Consider the following 14,624-nt stretch of genomic DNA (forward strand, 5'->3'; position numbering starts at 1 on the left):
GTTGCTAAGGAAAGTGACAGATGGGGAAATCCTACCACCCTAAAAGAGTGAGCACTGTTCAGTGGGTACCAGAGCTTCAGTTTGGGAAGACGAATGAAGTAGGTTCTGTGGATGGATGGTACGGATGGTTGTACCACACTGTGGATGTACTTAGTACTTAATGTATTTAACTGTGCACTCCAAGTGGTTGACAGTAAATTTTATGTTATATATATTTTACCACAGGGGGGAAAAAAGACTGGAATGGAAGTTGAGTCTTCTCAGTTCCTAAGATAAGAGGCCGGTGAGCGGCCCACTGCTGACTCTGCATCAACACAGTAAAAAGCTTTCGTACTCACTCACATTCCCCGCCTCCTCTCGCAGGCACAGGCTGAGATGGCACAGTTTCCAGAGCTCTCATCGGCCGAGCTTAAACTCTGTATCGCTGCAGATTAACTGCCAGTCTGTGGCCCAGATGAACCTGCTGCAGAAATACTCCCTCCTGAAGTTGACCGCCCTGCTGGAGAAATACACGCCTTCTAATAAGCACGGTTTTAGCTGGTAAGGGTTTAAACTGTCCAGTGAACTGTATTTGGAAATGTTCTCAACCAGTGCTCTCCCAACACTGAGGATGTGACAGTTGCATCCTGGATCTTTAGTCCATCATCCTAATGCCATCAGTTTCTGCACTCTTGAGGCTACCTTTGACCCTGCTTAAGCCAATCTAGCTTTAGGGAGTTTCCATCAGGGCTGGTTGAGTTCTCAGTGCCAGTTGATGGGATGAGCATGCTCGACTCTTCCATCTCATTGTCCAGGCGCTTCCTTCCCAGTGGTGGGAATAGCCCACCACAGGCAAATACACGTACAGGATCAGATCATAACTGGGAAGGAAGGGAAGAAAACTGTTTAGGTCAGAAGGTGTTATGAGACCAACTTTGAAATGCTCCATGTACAGTACCTGGTTTTGTACCCCTCTTTGTGCACATTTTTAGAAATCATTTTTGATGTGAGTATTCGCAGCATCACAAGAATCTACCTGAACTAAAGAGTTTAGTTTTGTTTTTTCCAACAGACTCTTAAGCAGTGGATAATCATTTTAAGGAATTCACCACTCTAAGATATCATAGACTAAAATAATATACGAAGATAAAATTCACTGAGCTGCCCATACTTTCAGAAGTATGGCCCTTGGTGTGTATGGTGTGAGATGCAGACTGTCGGGCTGGATGGGTCATGGATAGGACCCATTATGTGCATATTTTAATTTTCCTACTGAGTGCAAAGCAGAGAAATGTCTCTACATTGACATCCCAGCGCATTCTGCACTGTCAGCTGCGTATCCTGAAGTCTTTTCACCAGTCCAAGTGTTCATTATCCAGTTGCACAATTACCGCTCTTTATAAAAATGGAGAAGTGGCCCAATTCATGAGTAGCGCTCGGTAGCAAACCAGAGAGTCAGCGGAGCAATGTAACCCTTCTCTCTCCAGCTCCTCCCCTCCTTGGGACTCATAGTGAGGTTAACTTGGGCATCAAAGCATCTCCTGTTCAAAGGCTGTTATTATGGGAGCCCTGCTAAATACAGAAGTTGTTTGTTCTGAATGACAGAAATAAGTATTGACTGGTTTATCCCCACATGCTTCAGATTCTCGGTGGAGATCGTAATGTGTTCCTTGCACATTCCGCCGCTGGGCTTTTCTCCCCCGACAAAGCGAGTATTATGCACACTTATAGCCGTGATACCATACACTTAACTGTATGGAAACACAAATTTGGCTGTGTGCTTCAGTTTCACCTTTCCTAGAGCTATAAACAGTAACGCGCCATGGCTGTGGTGTAAGCACTCGAAAGTCAAGGCAGTCTGCCTCGCGCCGTGTTCCTCTGTGCTTCGAGTCAGGGTTTCCCGGCTGGCTATTTAAAACTGCATACTTTACGCTCTCATTTCTGGGTTGCCCCCACCAGCACCACCGAACCCTCAAGAATCTGAAAGTCCATAATACCTCCTGGGTTCTGGGCAGTTTTTCCAGTGAGTCCAAACCAAATGTTAAAGCCTCGCACTGTGGGAATCCACGGAGTGAGGAGAAATTCTACACAAAGTTCTCTTCCTGTTCGGCCTTGCCCTTTCTTGTCCCATTTAGAGAGGTCATTTGTAGAGCTGAAATTTCTGCTTCACAGCATTAAATGCATGACATTGGTTTCCTGCTGCTGCATATACTGCTCCGGCTGGACCTGGTGTCAGGACTCCAGGGAGCCTGGCGTAGGCTCACAAAACCCTCATTGTTCTTCTCCGGCTTCCTTTAGAAAGCTAAAGATGTCATATTCTCTGGGGTCATCAGCAGGAGAATTTATTTTGACTCCGGGTCATTAGCTTGGCCCCCACTGTTGAGCTCCGGAGTTGGTTCTCATTATGTCAGACCAACATCATGCATCTGCTGTTTTCTCATCCTGATCTTTTTTTTACCCTAAATACTTTGGATCTCATCGAGAACCTAGAAATGATTCTTGTCCATTTTCAGGACAAATAGGAACTTGTTTTTCAACTCTGTCCTGAAGCTCCTACGTAGGGTCTTGACTGTTCTTTTCTCCTTCTGTTCCTTCCTGTGCCGCCGTTCTGTAAGGAAGCCCATCACCTCCCTTAGGAACACAAACCCAGTTCTCAGAGTTACCAGTGGAAGGAGAATCCCCAACTGAGGAGCTGTTACTGGGCCTCACAGCCCCAACCCTTAGAGGATGTAGAACATCACTGTCCAATGGAACTCTCTGTGGTGGTAGCAATGTTCTATATTTGCCCAGTCCAGTATGGTAACTACTGGCCACAAATGGCTAGCGAGTGCTTAAAATGTGGCTGATACAACTGAGGAACTGAATTTGTAGTTCTGTTTGATTTAAATTTAAATAGCTACCTTACTAGCACAGATCTAGAGCCCACAGGGTTTAACTGCACAGATGGACGGGAACATAGACAAGTAAACATATCCCTCCAACCCCCAATATTGTTTCAATAGGGCTGTGCCCAAGTTTATGAAAAGGATCAAGGTTCCAGACTACAAGGACCGGCATGTATTCGGGGTCCCTCTGACGGTCAACGTGCAGCGCACAGGACAGCCCCTCCCCCAGAGCATTCAGCAGGCCATGCGCTACCTCCGCAACCACTGTCTGGATCAGGTGAGAGCCGCTGCCTGCAGGTCCCGCTTAATCATGGGAGTCCAGATGCATGCATCTTCTTCTAGTTTTGCAGTGAAAAAACGCTTAATGTTTTTTTTTTTACAATAGGTTGGACTCTTCAGAAAATCAGGTGTCAAATCCCGGATTCAGGCTCTGCGCCAGATGAATGAAAGCACCATAGATTGTGTCAACTATGAGGGGCAGTCTGCTTATGATGTGGCAGACATGTTGAAGCAGTATTTTCGAGATCTTCCTGAGCCACTAATGACGAACAAACTCTCGGAAACCTTTCTGCAGATCTACCAATGTAAGTGTTCTTTGATCTTGACGTTGTTGGCAGTGGGGAAAAGTGGGGTCAGCTGAAACCTGTACCTCCTTTGATGTCATTCTCTTGGACCTACATGATGATCTCTTAGAAATACGTCATCGATTTCTTTCTTCCTTGCCTTCTTGTTTGTGGAACAGGTTTCTGTGTACCTGTTGAATAATGCAAAAATAAATTGCCCTCGTCATCATTCTCTAATTACCGAAGCAACTATGCATTTTTACATTCTGATCCAGGAGCTCGTTTTTTTCATTCGTTTCCAGAACAGTGTTATCTAAGATACTTAAAAGAGCAGATTCCGAGATCTCTCTCTCCGCCTTGTCTGTAGGCATTTCAGTTGCTTCACATTTCTCTAGCAGGGCCTGTTGTGTTTAAAGTTTCACAGGTGTCTGTGTGTTTTATCTTGCTGTAAAACGAATAAATAATCTTTTTCTGCTATTCATCTCAGCTTCTACCAGAAATACTTGGGAAAACAATACCCATGCCCATCTCACTTTTAAGTAAAGCTTAAAGCAAACAGTGGTCTGAATTAATGATCAAGATCAGGATTATAGCTCCTACAGCCTTGTGTTTTTCTTGGCTCAGTGTGTTATTACAGCAATGTAATTTAAAAGCAGCTTCTCTCAGTGCTTGAATTGTCTTTAGAACTGGCACGTGGGACTTTATTTTATGAGAAATGGAGTTGGTCTGGATTATTTCATTATTTGCTTCGTCCTTTCAGATTTTATGAAAACACAGGTCACATTTCCCCCACCAAGGTATTTGTTATGTATTGTAACCATGGAGCTGTTTAATCAGTTTGTCCTATGGAGCTGCATTTGAGTGACTTCAGTTTTCCACCGCACGCCTTTTAAAAGAAAAATTTGCCTAGTAAAGGAGACCTGAAAGTTGTGTTCCACATTTTCTACGTGTATTATTTTATTCATTTATATATAATACATTATAATTGTATTATACATATATATTATATAATGTTATAATACATTACATTATATTGTTATATATTTTTATGGGTTTATTTCTCAAGCGTGTATTTTTATAGTAGCCTCTCAGTAGGGCTTTCTAAAACTTAAAGAAATTACTAGGTAAACATATCTGTTGTTTAAATGGAATATATTAGCAGCTTCCTTTCCCCATTTAAAGAATGAACAGATCAGTTGAAATTGGGAGAGTCCGCTGAGATGCTGAACATTTTGTAGTCAAGGTGAAGAAATCTCGGTTCTCATCCTCTTGTATGTCTTTGATAGGATTTCTCGTTGAAACTAAAGTATAGCCTATAATGTTCAGTAATTAAGAATGGTAAACTAGGAGTTTCAAAAAAGTACTTAGAAAAGAAAGAACCGTAAAGAACTGTAAAGTAAAAGAGAAGAGCAGGCATCATCTGGAGCTGCACTCTGAGGTGGATTCAGGAGTATATTGGCGTTGTGGGTTTTTAAAACTTGTAACTCCTCCACAGGCAGGAAGCACTTGAGGGTAGTGACGCTGGTGGCCATCCCTAATTTCTTCCGTATTAACCTCAAGTACACTTTTTGCAAGTGCTTGTTCAGTGCTGGGCTGAGGTCTTTGATGCCGCTATTTGCTTTGGGACGTTTCCTTGCGAGCGTACATGGAAAATCACTGGGGTAAATGCGGGTGTCGTGCAGATGTGCCCAAGGACCAGCGCCTCCAGGCGATCAAGGCCGCCATCATGCTCCTGCCTGACGAGAACAGGGAGGTCCTGCAGACGCTCCTCTACTTCCTGAGCGATGTCACAGCAGCTGTGAAGGAGAACCAGATGACTCCCACCAACTTAGCCGTGTGCTTGGCGCCTTCCCTCTTCCACCTCAACACCCTCAAGAGAGAGAATTCCTCTCCAAGGTACGGGTCCAGTGAGGTGCGCACGTGCACGGTGAGACGCGCACGCGTGGTGTTGAGACGCACACGTGCATGGTGAGACACGCACGCGCATGCTCCGTTCTTTAGACAGAAGAAGCCTCCGTTTCCTTGGAGGGCTGTCCCTGTGTTTTTGTTGGGTTCATACCCGAATCCAGAAAAAAGGAGTTTCTCCCTTGTGCTGCTTCCATTCTTTCTTCTCGGCCCTGGGGGCGTGACTTCCTAGACAATCTAGTTTCAACCAGGTTTTGAGAGCGATGTGCATTACTGCTTGGCCGTGGCAGGTGTGTCCCCTGATCCTCCCCCCAGTGCTCTCTGTAACATTGTCATCATACTTTCTGCCGGCAAACAGACAAGAGAGTTTACAGACCTCAAAAACTGGGTGGGGAAGGAGAGCCCTGCTGCCTTGGCTTCTGCATAAATAAAACCAAGCTGCCTTGGCTTCTTCAGTAGAACCAAGCTGCCGGCCTGTGTGGGAAAGTTGAAAGGAGCTGGATCTGAAATGACTAAGGATGACGTTGAGCCTCAAAGTTAAGAGTCAGCTGAGCCCATTGTTGCAAAGTTTCTCCTTAGATGTAGACAAGATCGAAGTGACTGTGGAGGTCCAGGAATCTGGAACATAACAAAGGCTCTTTTGCTCAGCACTTACTCTGTCCGCAGCATGGGGCTACACCCTGGACATTGATTATCTTCTTTAATCCTCATAACAATCGTAGGAGGTGAAGCTCCTGTTAGTATCTATTTTACACATGAGGCAAGACTGCAGGGCAGGTCACTTGAGTAAGTATTGAATAACTCGCCTATGCTGATAGGAAAAAATGGCAGAACCAGTTGGATCATCTTACTTATATGAATATTTCGTATACAGGCCTCATGGTGAAGTGTCGCTAACCCCTTTCTACTAAATTCATCCTGCTGATCCTTTTCCTCAGCTGTGAAGGAACTTGACAAATATTTCTCAGCTGTAGGGTGAGGCCTGGTTGTGCTAGTGAAGTTAGCTTTGCTTCTGAAAGCCATACAATGCTTAATTAACTAGTTCTGTGTTTAATGGGATAGAGAGCTAGAGGTGAGCAGAAGAGAGAGATTAGATAAGATTAAGACAAAAGCTCTAGGAAACAATAGACTTTTCTCTCACTGACAGGAGGGGCTTCTGTTTATTTACACTGGAAAGAATGATCCTGTTTAGCCCCTTGACAAGTGCCTGCCGCCCACATACTCCTCGAAGCTGCCTCTCCTTCCTGCCACCCCACACCGTATAGACCTTACAAGCTGCCCTGTTTAAATAGGAACCTATTTAACGTGATGGTTTTAAATAACCTAGATTTCATCGGAGACAGTCCCGTCCATGTTTTCTGTGCACCAAAGTAAAGCTCTCCTTAACCACTTAATGACAAGTAGCCTCCAGTGAAAGTCTTTTTCTCTCCTTTAGGTTTCCTCGAATAACACATTGATTAAAAATATATAAATACTTCGGGGCTTCCCTGGTGGCGCAGTGGTTGAGAGTCTGCCTGCCGATGCAGGGGACATGGGTTCGTGCCCCGGTCCAGGAGGATCCCACATGTCACGGAGCGGCTGGGCCCATGAGCCATGGCCGCTGGGCCTGTGCGTCCGGAGCCTGTGCTCCCCAATGGGAGAGGCCACAGCAGTGAGAGGCCCGCGGACCGCAAAAAAAAAAAAAAAAAAATATATATATATATATATATATATATATATATATTTGAATCTTTCCCTTCCCTTATTTCTCTCTCTAGGGTAATGCAAAGAAAACAAAGCTTGGGAAAACCAGATCAGAAAGATTTGAATGAAAATCTTGCTGCCACTCAAGGGCTAGCCCATATGATTGCTGAGTGCAAGAAGCTTTTCCAGGTAAGGAGATGGGAAGTTTTGTTATTTGTCAAGGATGATGTAAATGAGGACAAAATCTTGGGCACCATACTTGTTCACATCTTTTTTTTGGCCGCACTGTGCGGCATGCGGAATCTTAGTTCCCCAACCAAGGACTGAACCTGTGCCACCTGCATTGAGAGAGTGGAGTCTTAACCACTGGACTGCCAGGGAAGTCCCAACTTGTTCACATCTTAACCAAAAGGTCTTTTCCACAGCTGAAGGTTATATATGTAGTCTGAGAATGTCTTATTTATATATTTTATAATGTATAAGCTCATTAGAGCTAATATGTTAATGAACTTGCCTACCTCCATACCCCTTTACTTAGAAAGCAGAAGTAACAAATTATCTGAAATAAATTCTGTATCTGAGATGCAGCCGCTATGGAAAACAGTATGACCATTCCTTAAAAAATTAAAAATAGAACTACCTTAGGATCCAGCAATTCCATTCCTGAGTATATCCAAAGAATACAAAAGCACTAATTCAAAAAGATACATGCACCCCAATGGTCATAGCATTATTTACAGTAGCCAGTGGAAGCAACCTAAGTATCCATCAACAGATTAATGGATAAAGAAGATGTGGTGGGGAGGGGGTGTGTGTGTATAAAATGAAATACTACTCAGCCATTAAAATAAAAGAATGAGGGGCTCCCCTGGTGGCGCAGTGGTTGAGAGTCTGCCTGCCGATGCAGGGGACATGGGTTCGTGCCCCGGTCCGGGAAGATCCCACATGCCGTGGAGCGGCTGGGCCCATGAGCCATGGCCACTGAGCCTGCGCGTCCGGAGCCTGTGCTCCGCAACGGGAGAGGCCACAACAGTGCCCGCATATCGCAAAAATAAATTAATTAATTAATTAATTTAATTTAAAAAAAATAAAAGAATGAAATTTTGAATTTGCAACAATAGGGACGGACCTGGAGGGTATTATGCTTAGTGAAATAAGTCGGGCAGGGGAAAACAAGTATTGTATGTTATTGCATTCATGTGGAATCTAAAAAAATAAGACAAAGAATGAATATAACAAAACAGAAACAGACTCACAGGAATAGAGAACAAACTAGTGGCTTGAAAGGTAAGAGGGGTGTGGGGGGCAAGGGGAGTAAGAGGTACAGACTACTGTGTATAAAATAAATAAGCGACAGGATATATTGTACAGCATAGGGAATATAGCCCATATTTTACAATAACTTTAAATGGAGCATAATCTATAAAGTTTTTGGATCACTATGTTGTACACTTGAAACTATTGTAAATCAACTAACTGTACTTCAATTAAAAAACAATCTGTCTTCGTCAACGTACACCCTATTTTAATCACTTACTCTCCTACTGTAACTTTCTAAAGAAGAGGACCTCAGACAAAAATAAGCTTTCTAGGTACCTTTATGAAGGTGATCTGCTTGCGTCGTCATGATACCACATGAGGTCGGCAGGGACACTCCTCCATCTGTTGGAAGCAGGGGGACTGGACTGCTTGCACTGCCTTGAGAATCTTGCCGCTTCCTCTGATGGGCAACAAACCTCCTTTATGTCTCTCGTGTCCCTCCCAGGTTCCTGAGGAAATGAGCCGATGTCGAAATTCCTACACCGAACAAGAGCTGAAGCCACTTACCCTAGAAGCGTTAGGACGCCTTTGTAATGATGAGTCAGCCAGCTACCAACACTTCCTCCAGGACTGTGTGGACAGCCTGTTTAAAGAGGTCAAAGAGAAATTCAAAGGCTGGGTCAGCTACTCTACATCTGAGCAGGCTGAGCTATCCTATAAGAAGGTATGTCATCTCCCCCTTGTTAGCCATTTGAATTCTAGTGGTCAGGACTTGGGTTCATCAGAGACGAGATACCCTTTTGCCAACACAGTTCTCCATGGGGATCTGTCACCCATTCCCTTCCTTCTAGAGCTAGGCAGCCAGGTGATCCATATTCCCCGGGTAAGAGTGGAAACCAGTTCAGTGAGGAATAGCGCTCATTGAACACGTGTCAGGGGAATCAAAATATCTAGTGAAATCCTTTGGTTCCACAGAAACACACTAGAATTCCCTGGAATGTTTTACTAATGGTATGGGGCCTTTGGGCATTTTGTGACGTGCCTAGATATTTCCATCATTTGATTGGAATCCCCTTGGGCTCTCTCCTGTTCTCAGTCACTCTTCTCTTGGCCCTTTAATGAGCAGGGAGTGCTGGGTGGGTGGGTGGTTAACCTGAAAGCCCCTTAAGGGCAGAGGCATCCTGTATTGCTTTGCATGATAGGTGCTTGGAGGTATTTGTTGATTTGTCTCTACCACCTTGAGTAGAAACAATGAGAGCAGTCGAATGGCCATGCAGGCTTGGGAGTGCAGATAAATGTTAGTTTTATTACATTGACCCTAATATGGGTCCCAGGAAAACAGATATAACAGGAGGTGACGCCAGCAGTACTATTTGCTTTCTGGCCTGATCGTGAATGTACTTGCAGTCAGCAGCCTATTAAAGCCAGAAATAAACATTAGGACGACGTACCCAGCTAGTAGTTTGCCTTCAGAGACTAGGTGTGTGGGAATGGTCTCAGCACTGACGAGTACATCCTCTTTTCAGGTGAGTGAAGGACCACCTCTAAGGCTTTGGAGGGCAACCATTGAAGTCCCTGCATCGCCTGAGGAAATCTTAAAGCGCCTACTTAAAGAGCAGCACCTCTGGGACGTGGACTTGTTGGATTCAAAAGTGATTGAGATCCTGGACAGCCGAACTGAAATTTACCAGTATGTGCAAAACAGTATGGCGCCCCACCCTGCTCGGGACTACGTTGTTCTGAGGTGAGAGCTTCCGGGTTGATTGCTGCGGCAAGGGTGAGCCTCTGTGGCACTGAATGTTATAAGATGCCAGCATTATTTAAAATAGAACGTTTGCTTCCAGAAAAGCGTTGAACCCTTCCAACTATGAAAAATATATCCTCGTTTATTCCAACAGTGTGTCCGTCCCTGAAAATGGTTTGAGCTCTTTTGGAACCGAACTCAGAAAGAGAGGCACATTCCATTGAACGTGTTCAGTGGTAGCTGATTTTTGCCCCCTTTAGGATAGATTTTCTCGTTAGAAACAGCAGAAGCCAGGAAGTAACATTTGGGTCCCAAGTGAGCTGTGGTTAAGGCTGATTCATATGTGATTCATAAATTCTCTGAAGATATCATTGAAAGAAGAATTCCAAAAATCTTTGAGGAAATGTCACATCATTAGTCCAGAACTTCTCCAACGGACTAACATTTGGATGTCCATGTTCTACTACATTTGTGAAATATAAAAAGGGTTTTCAGACCCACTTCAGATTGGTCCTCTTTCCAAGAACTGACTGTGTGAGCTTAAATACCGCTGCAGAAGGGGCTCTGTTGAAGTTAGTCGTTCAGGAGTCCTTGCACAAGGATGGATGCACGGCGTGGCCCCCATCCTGCCCTTCAGCTGCCTTCTCTAAGAGTGAGGCCCCGTTTTAAACTCGGCTTCCAGGAAACTCCATTTTTTTCCCCTCTCGTTTTGTCCCTACAGAACATGGAGGACTAATTTACCCAAGGGAGCTTGTGCCCTTTTACTCACCTCCGTGGACCACGACCGGGCCCCTGTGGTGGGAGTGAGGGTCAATGTGCTCCTGGCCAGGTATCTAATCGAACCCTGCGGGTCAGGGAAATCCAAACTCACCTACATGTGCAGAGCTGACTTAAGGTATGTTCTAGTGCTGATTTTTTTTTTTTTTTTTTTGACATCTTGAGTGAATACATCCCTGCATCTTGGATGCTCTGTGAAGAGCGGTGCTTATAAAGTAACTCCTTCATGTTTCTTGGTCCTCTGGGTACCACTTACTAATTTCCACCCCTTAGAGAATATGGTACTAAAGCAATGTGGATGTGGTGGTTCTGCCACGAACTCAAAGCCACAGGAAATGAGAGTTCGAATTAGCAGTCAGATGTTTCTCATTGTATATTCAAAGACGTTTGAATAATGTGACGTGCCCTTTTAGTAATTAATTAGACCTATACTTTGTGCCATAGATCAGTGCGAATTCTTATCAGAAAATGAACGAAATGCAGCAATACCAACAAGAAAAAAACAAACCTCTAAAAACTTTCCAAAGTGGCTCTCCTGTTAAATAAGTCCTCATTTGAAGTCTTTACAGCTCCGTACTGCAAGTATCTGTATGGTCTGTTTTTGTTCTACACGCCAGAGCTTTCTTTCCTGAACAGTTTCACTCAGTATCTGCACTCAATATGTTGTTCCTTGAGAAGCTTCTGGTTCCAAAAGTGTAATGGAGATGCCAGCAGATTACTTTGGAATAATAATAGGGATCTTTGCTCGCACATTTTGCTGATCAAGAAATAGAAGTATGTTCAGAACTCCCTTCAACTGATTCAGGGTTTTCCAACTCGAATAATTTATTTGCGTTTCCTTTCCTGTCTGTCGTAGGGGCCACATGCCAGAGTGGTACACGAAATCTTTTGGACATTTGTGTGCAGCTGAAGTTGTCAAGATCCGAGACTCCTTCAGTAATCAGAGCACTGAAACCAAAGACACCAAATCTAGGTGATTCCCGAAGCATGTCCATTATCTGGGCCTTTGTTTCTAGAACCCTTGCCAGTCCTTGGAAGATTGGGTTCAGTGTCTGATCCTGAAACAAAACTACAAGATGGAGTGTGGGAATTGACTATAGTGATTTGATACATTTTTAAAGCTGCTTTCTATTCGTTTAAGGTCTGTATTATGGACCTTGACTGGAATATATGACTGTGCAAAAAAAAAAAAAAAAAAAAGTATTCCTATTCGAATTGCTTCTGAGAAGCAAAACTATAAATACATTAGGGAAGATAATGAAGAGACGTCATTCTCTTGCGACGTCGGTGTCTGTGTACGTGTACCTATGTCATTTTCTTTGCAGTGTGTGGAGGAACTGGTGTATCCACTGGAATAGTTGGTCCTCTTTGACATATTTTCTCGCTGAGAAGAGCAAAGAAAGGTTTGCACAGAGGGGTGTGTGTATGTGTGTTTGTTGCTGGTCGAATGGCGTAGATGTGTAAGTTGGGCTACAGTGTCTGGCACACTGAGACACCTCCAAGAAGGATCTTGATGCATCAGGTTAATACCCATGGAATTATCCAGAAAGTGAACCCATTTATTTTGGGGTGTCAGACAACCCACCCTTGTCTGGTTTTTTTTTTTTTCCTGAGTTAGTAAACACTTTCCGTCCCCACCAACCTCTTCTTTACCTTAAAAGTGATTGTAATAAATTTGCTTGGATGGCCCATTTTAAACACAGTTTGTCTCTAGACCTGATTGCAGATAGCAAAGTTGTTTTTATCCAGTACAGGTGAATTCAGGGATGGAAATTCCCCCTTGCTAGCTCCAAAGCACAGTTCTGTTTTTTGGTTTTTAAGTTGAGATGTGAAAACTGAGCACTCTTAACATCTACTCCTGAATCAAATATCAACACCTTTTACGTGTCCGCAGATTCTTTGCATTTCCATGTTAGGAGAAACTCTTTAAGGCACTATGTATGGGAACACAGGAAACTGTGTCCCAAGGAAACCCTTGTAAATTTAACCCAACCACAAAAGTTGCTTGTTGTTATGGTTATTAACAGCATTTTTGAAAGCTGCACATGTTAATTGGATTTGTCCTTCTCAGCAAATAGGGGTTTTTTAAAATTTTGTTTTTCCTACATTTCTTTTTCTTCTCCTTTATGAAGCCCCTGGAAATATATTTTAGTAGTAATGGAAAGTAGTAATCACAGTAAAAAACAAACAATCAAAAACACACTAGTGCAGGGCTTTGGAAGGGTGGTCTTTATACAGGTTTTACTGTAACGGTAAAGGTTGGCTCAAAAGACAGTATTAGTGAATTTATTTTATATGGATCAAAAGTGAATAATGTATGAATGAGAGTTGTAAGAAGGACTTTTATTTTGTTATAATTTAGTTACCATTGTCAGTGTTATTTCAAAGGTTCTTTGAAGAATTAGGGGGCAGGGGACAGATCAGAGTTTAATTTGAGTATTTTGGATATTAGCGTGCCTCATGAAGATATACTTGTATATTCAACTTTAATGGCTTTGAGATTTGTAAGAGTATATGTTGTATATACCATTCTATTAAGAAACATGTACGCCTACCTGTCCACTGTGCTTTCCAACACAGATAAAGCATGATAAAGATTATTATTTAAAATATACTTGTATTTATACCTCAGATATTCTTTTGGATTTTGTACCTCAAGGCTTTTTTGGTTTGTTTTTTTTTTCGTTTGTTTTTTGCTAATGTAAATACACTTTACATGAATACAGTCTAAGTGAAAAAAAAGTAAATAAGAGGTTTATAACTTGCTCTATATCTGTACAGAATATAATCAATAAGTGCACTATTAAATGTTTAAAGTAAGGGAAACGTCTGGCCTGCTTTCCACTGTATCACATCTCACTCCCACCCGTAAAGCCACAGACGGCAAGGCATACCATCCTAGCATCAACTAAAATGAAAATACAGATTTGCTACAGGAAAAATCGGACTGCAAATCATTCCAAGGCCAAACTGCAACTGAGCCACTCACTAACAAACAGGAAACCCTGGTGAAGGTTCAGGAAGCACAGAGATGCTCTCCAAACAAAGGTCTCGAGGAAACGATACTGAGAAAGTTACAAGAATAAGCAACAGCAACCGAAAGATGCTCATGAGCAAAGCCAAGGTCACCGATTCATTCCACAAAAGGTCTCTTTCCCACTGTTTGGCTTTCCTGTTGAAAGGATTCCTTACATATTTGACCAGAGGAGAATGTGAAGGATGTGAACATTTTCAAGAACTCTGCTTTAAGCCACCTAAAGTGGTATTGCCACAACTTACTAATTGTGACTAATTGCCTAGGTTGTAAGCTCTCTGAGAGCAGGGCTCTTCTACACATCTTTATAATCCCCTACAGCAGCTTTCAGTGTTTTGTACTTGTAGGCACCTAATAAATTTATTATTTGCCAAATGGAATTGATTGAATCAGCGTCTGTTATTTGAAAAGGAAGAGAAGCTAGGATGCTGTCTGTCTTAAGTCCTCACTTTGGTTCATCAATGCCATTTTGAGATGGCAGAGACTGGAACTTGTTAAACCTAGTGAAATCTTAAAGTTCAAAAACTGGCGAAGATGACATAGATATTCTACAGAGTTGCTCTGGATTCTAAATTAGAGAGTTCTTTGTGCTGGAATTTCAACCAGTCTCATTCCTCCGATACAATGTGATATGCATCTTAGATTTGATTTTGACAAATACTCACTCTGGGCGTAGTAAAGGAGAAAAACCAATCTCAATATAATTTTTTAAAAGACACACACGGACCGAAGCCTTTTTATTTACTTCTGCCTCCAGTCCTGGTTTCCTCAGAGCCATATAAAATGGAAAATCA

The 14,624-nt window shown here is 42.9% G+C and overlaps 1 protein-coding gene across 5 annotated transcripts in view; it reads left to right on the forward strand.

Annotated features, from left to right (window-relative positions):
• Positions 1–14,210, forward strand: part of DLC1 (DLC1 Rho GTPase activating protein) — a 402,792-nt gene extending 388,582 nt beyond the window's left edge. For all 5 annotated transcript variants that reach the window (XM_033848777.2, XM_033848776.1, XM_073798640.1 and 2 more), the window contains 9 exons: positions 364–540; positions 2,982–3,141; positions 3,250–3,448; positions 5,110–5,323; positions 7,090–7,204; positions 8,781–8,999; positions 9,802–10,019; positions 10,741–10,914; positions 11,653–14,210. In XM_033848777.2, the coding sequence (XP_033704668.1) occupies positions 364–540; positions 2,982–3,141; positions 3,250–3,448; positions 5,110–5,323; positions 7,090–7,204; positions 8,781–8,999; positions 9,802–10,019; positions 10,741–10,914; positions 11,653–11,773 (1,597 nt within the window). In that variant the 3' untranslated portion in view covers positions 11,774–14,210. The remainder of the gene's footprint in view (positions 1–363; positions 541–2,981; positions 3,142–3,249; positions 3,449–5,109; positions 5,324–7,089; positions 7,205–8,780; positions 9,000–9,801; positions 10,020–10,740; positions 10,915–11,652) is intronic.
• Positions 14,211–14,624: the final 414 nt, after the last annotated feature.

This window comes from Tursiops truncatus, chromosome 21 (genome assembly GCF_011762595.2).
Source record: "Tursiops truncatus isolate mTurTru1 chromosome 21, mTurTru1.mat.Y, whole genome shotgun sequence".
Taxonomy (NCBI): Eukaryota; Metazoa; Chordata; class Mammalia; order Artiodactyla; family Delphinidae; genus Tursiops; species Tursiops truncatus.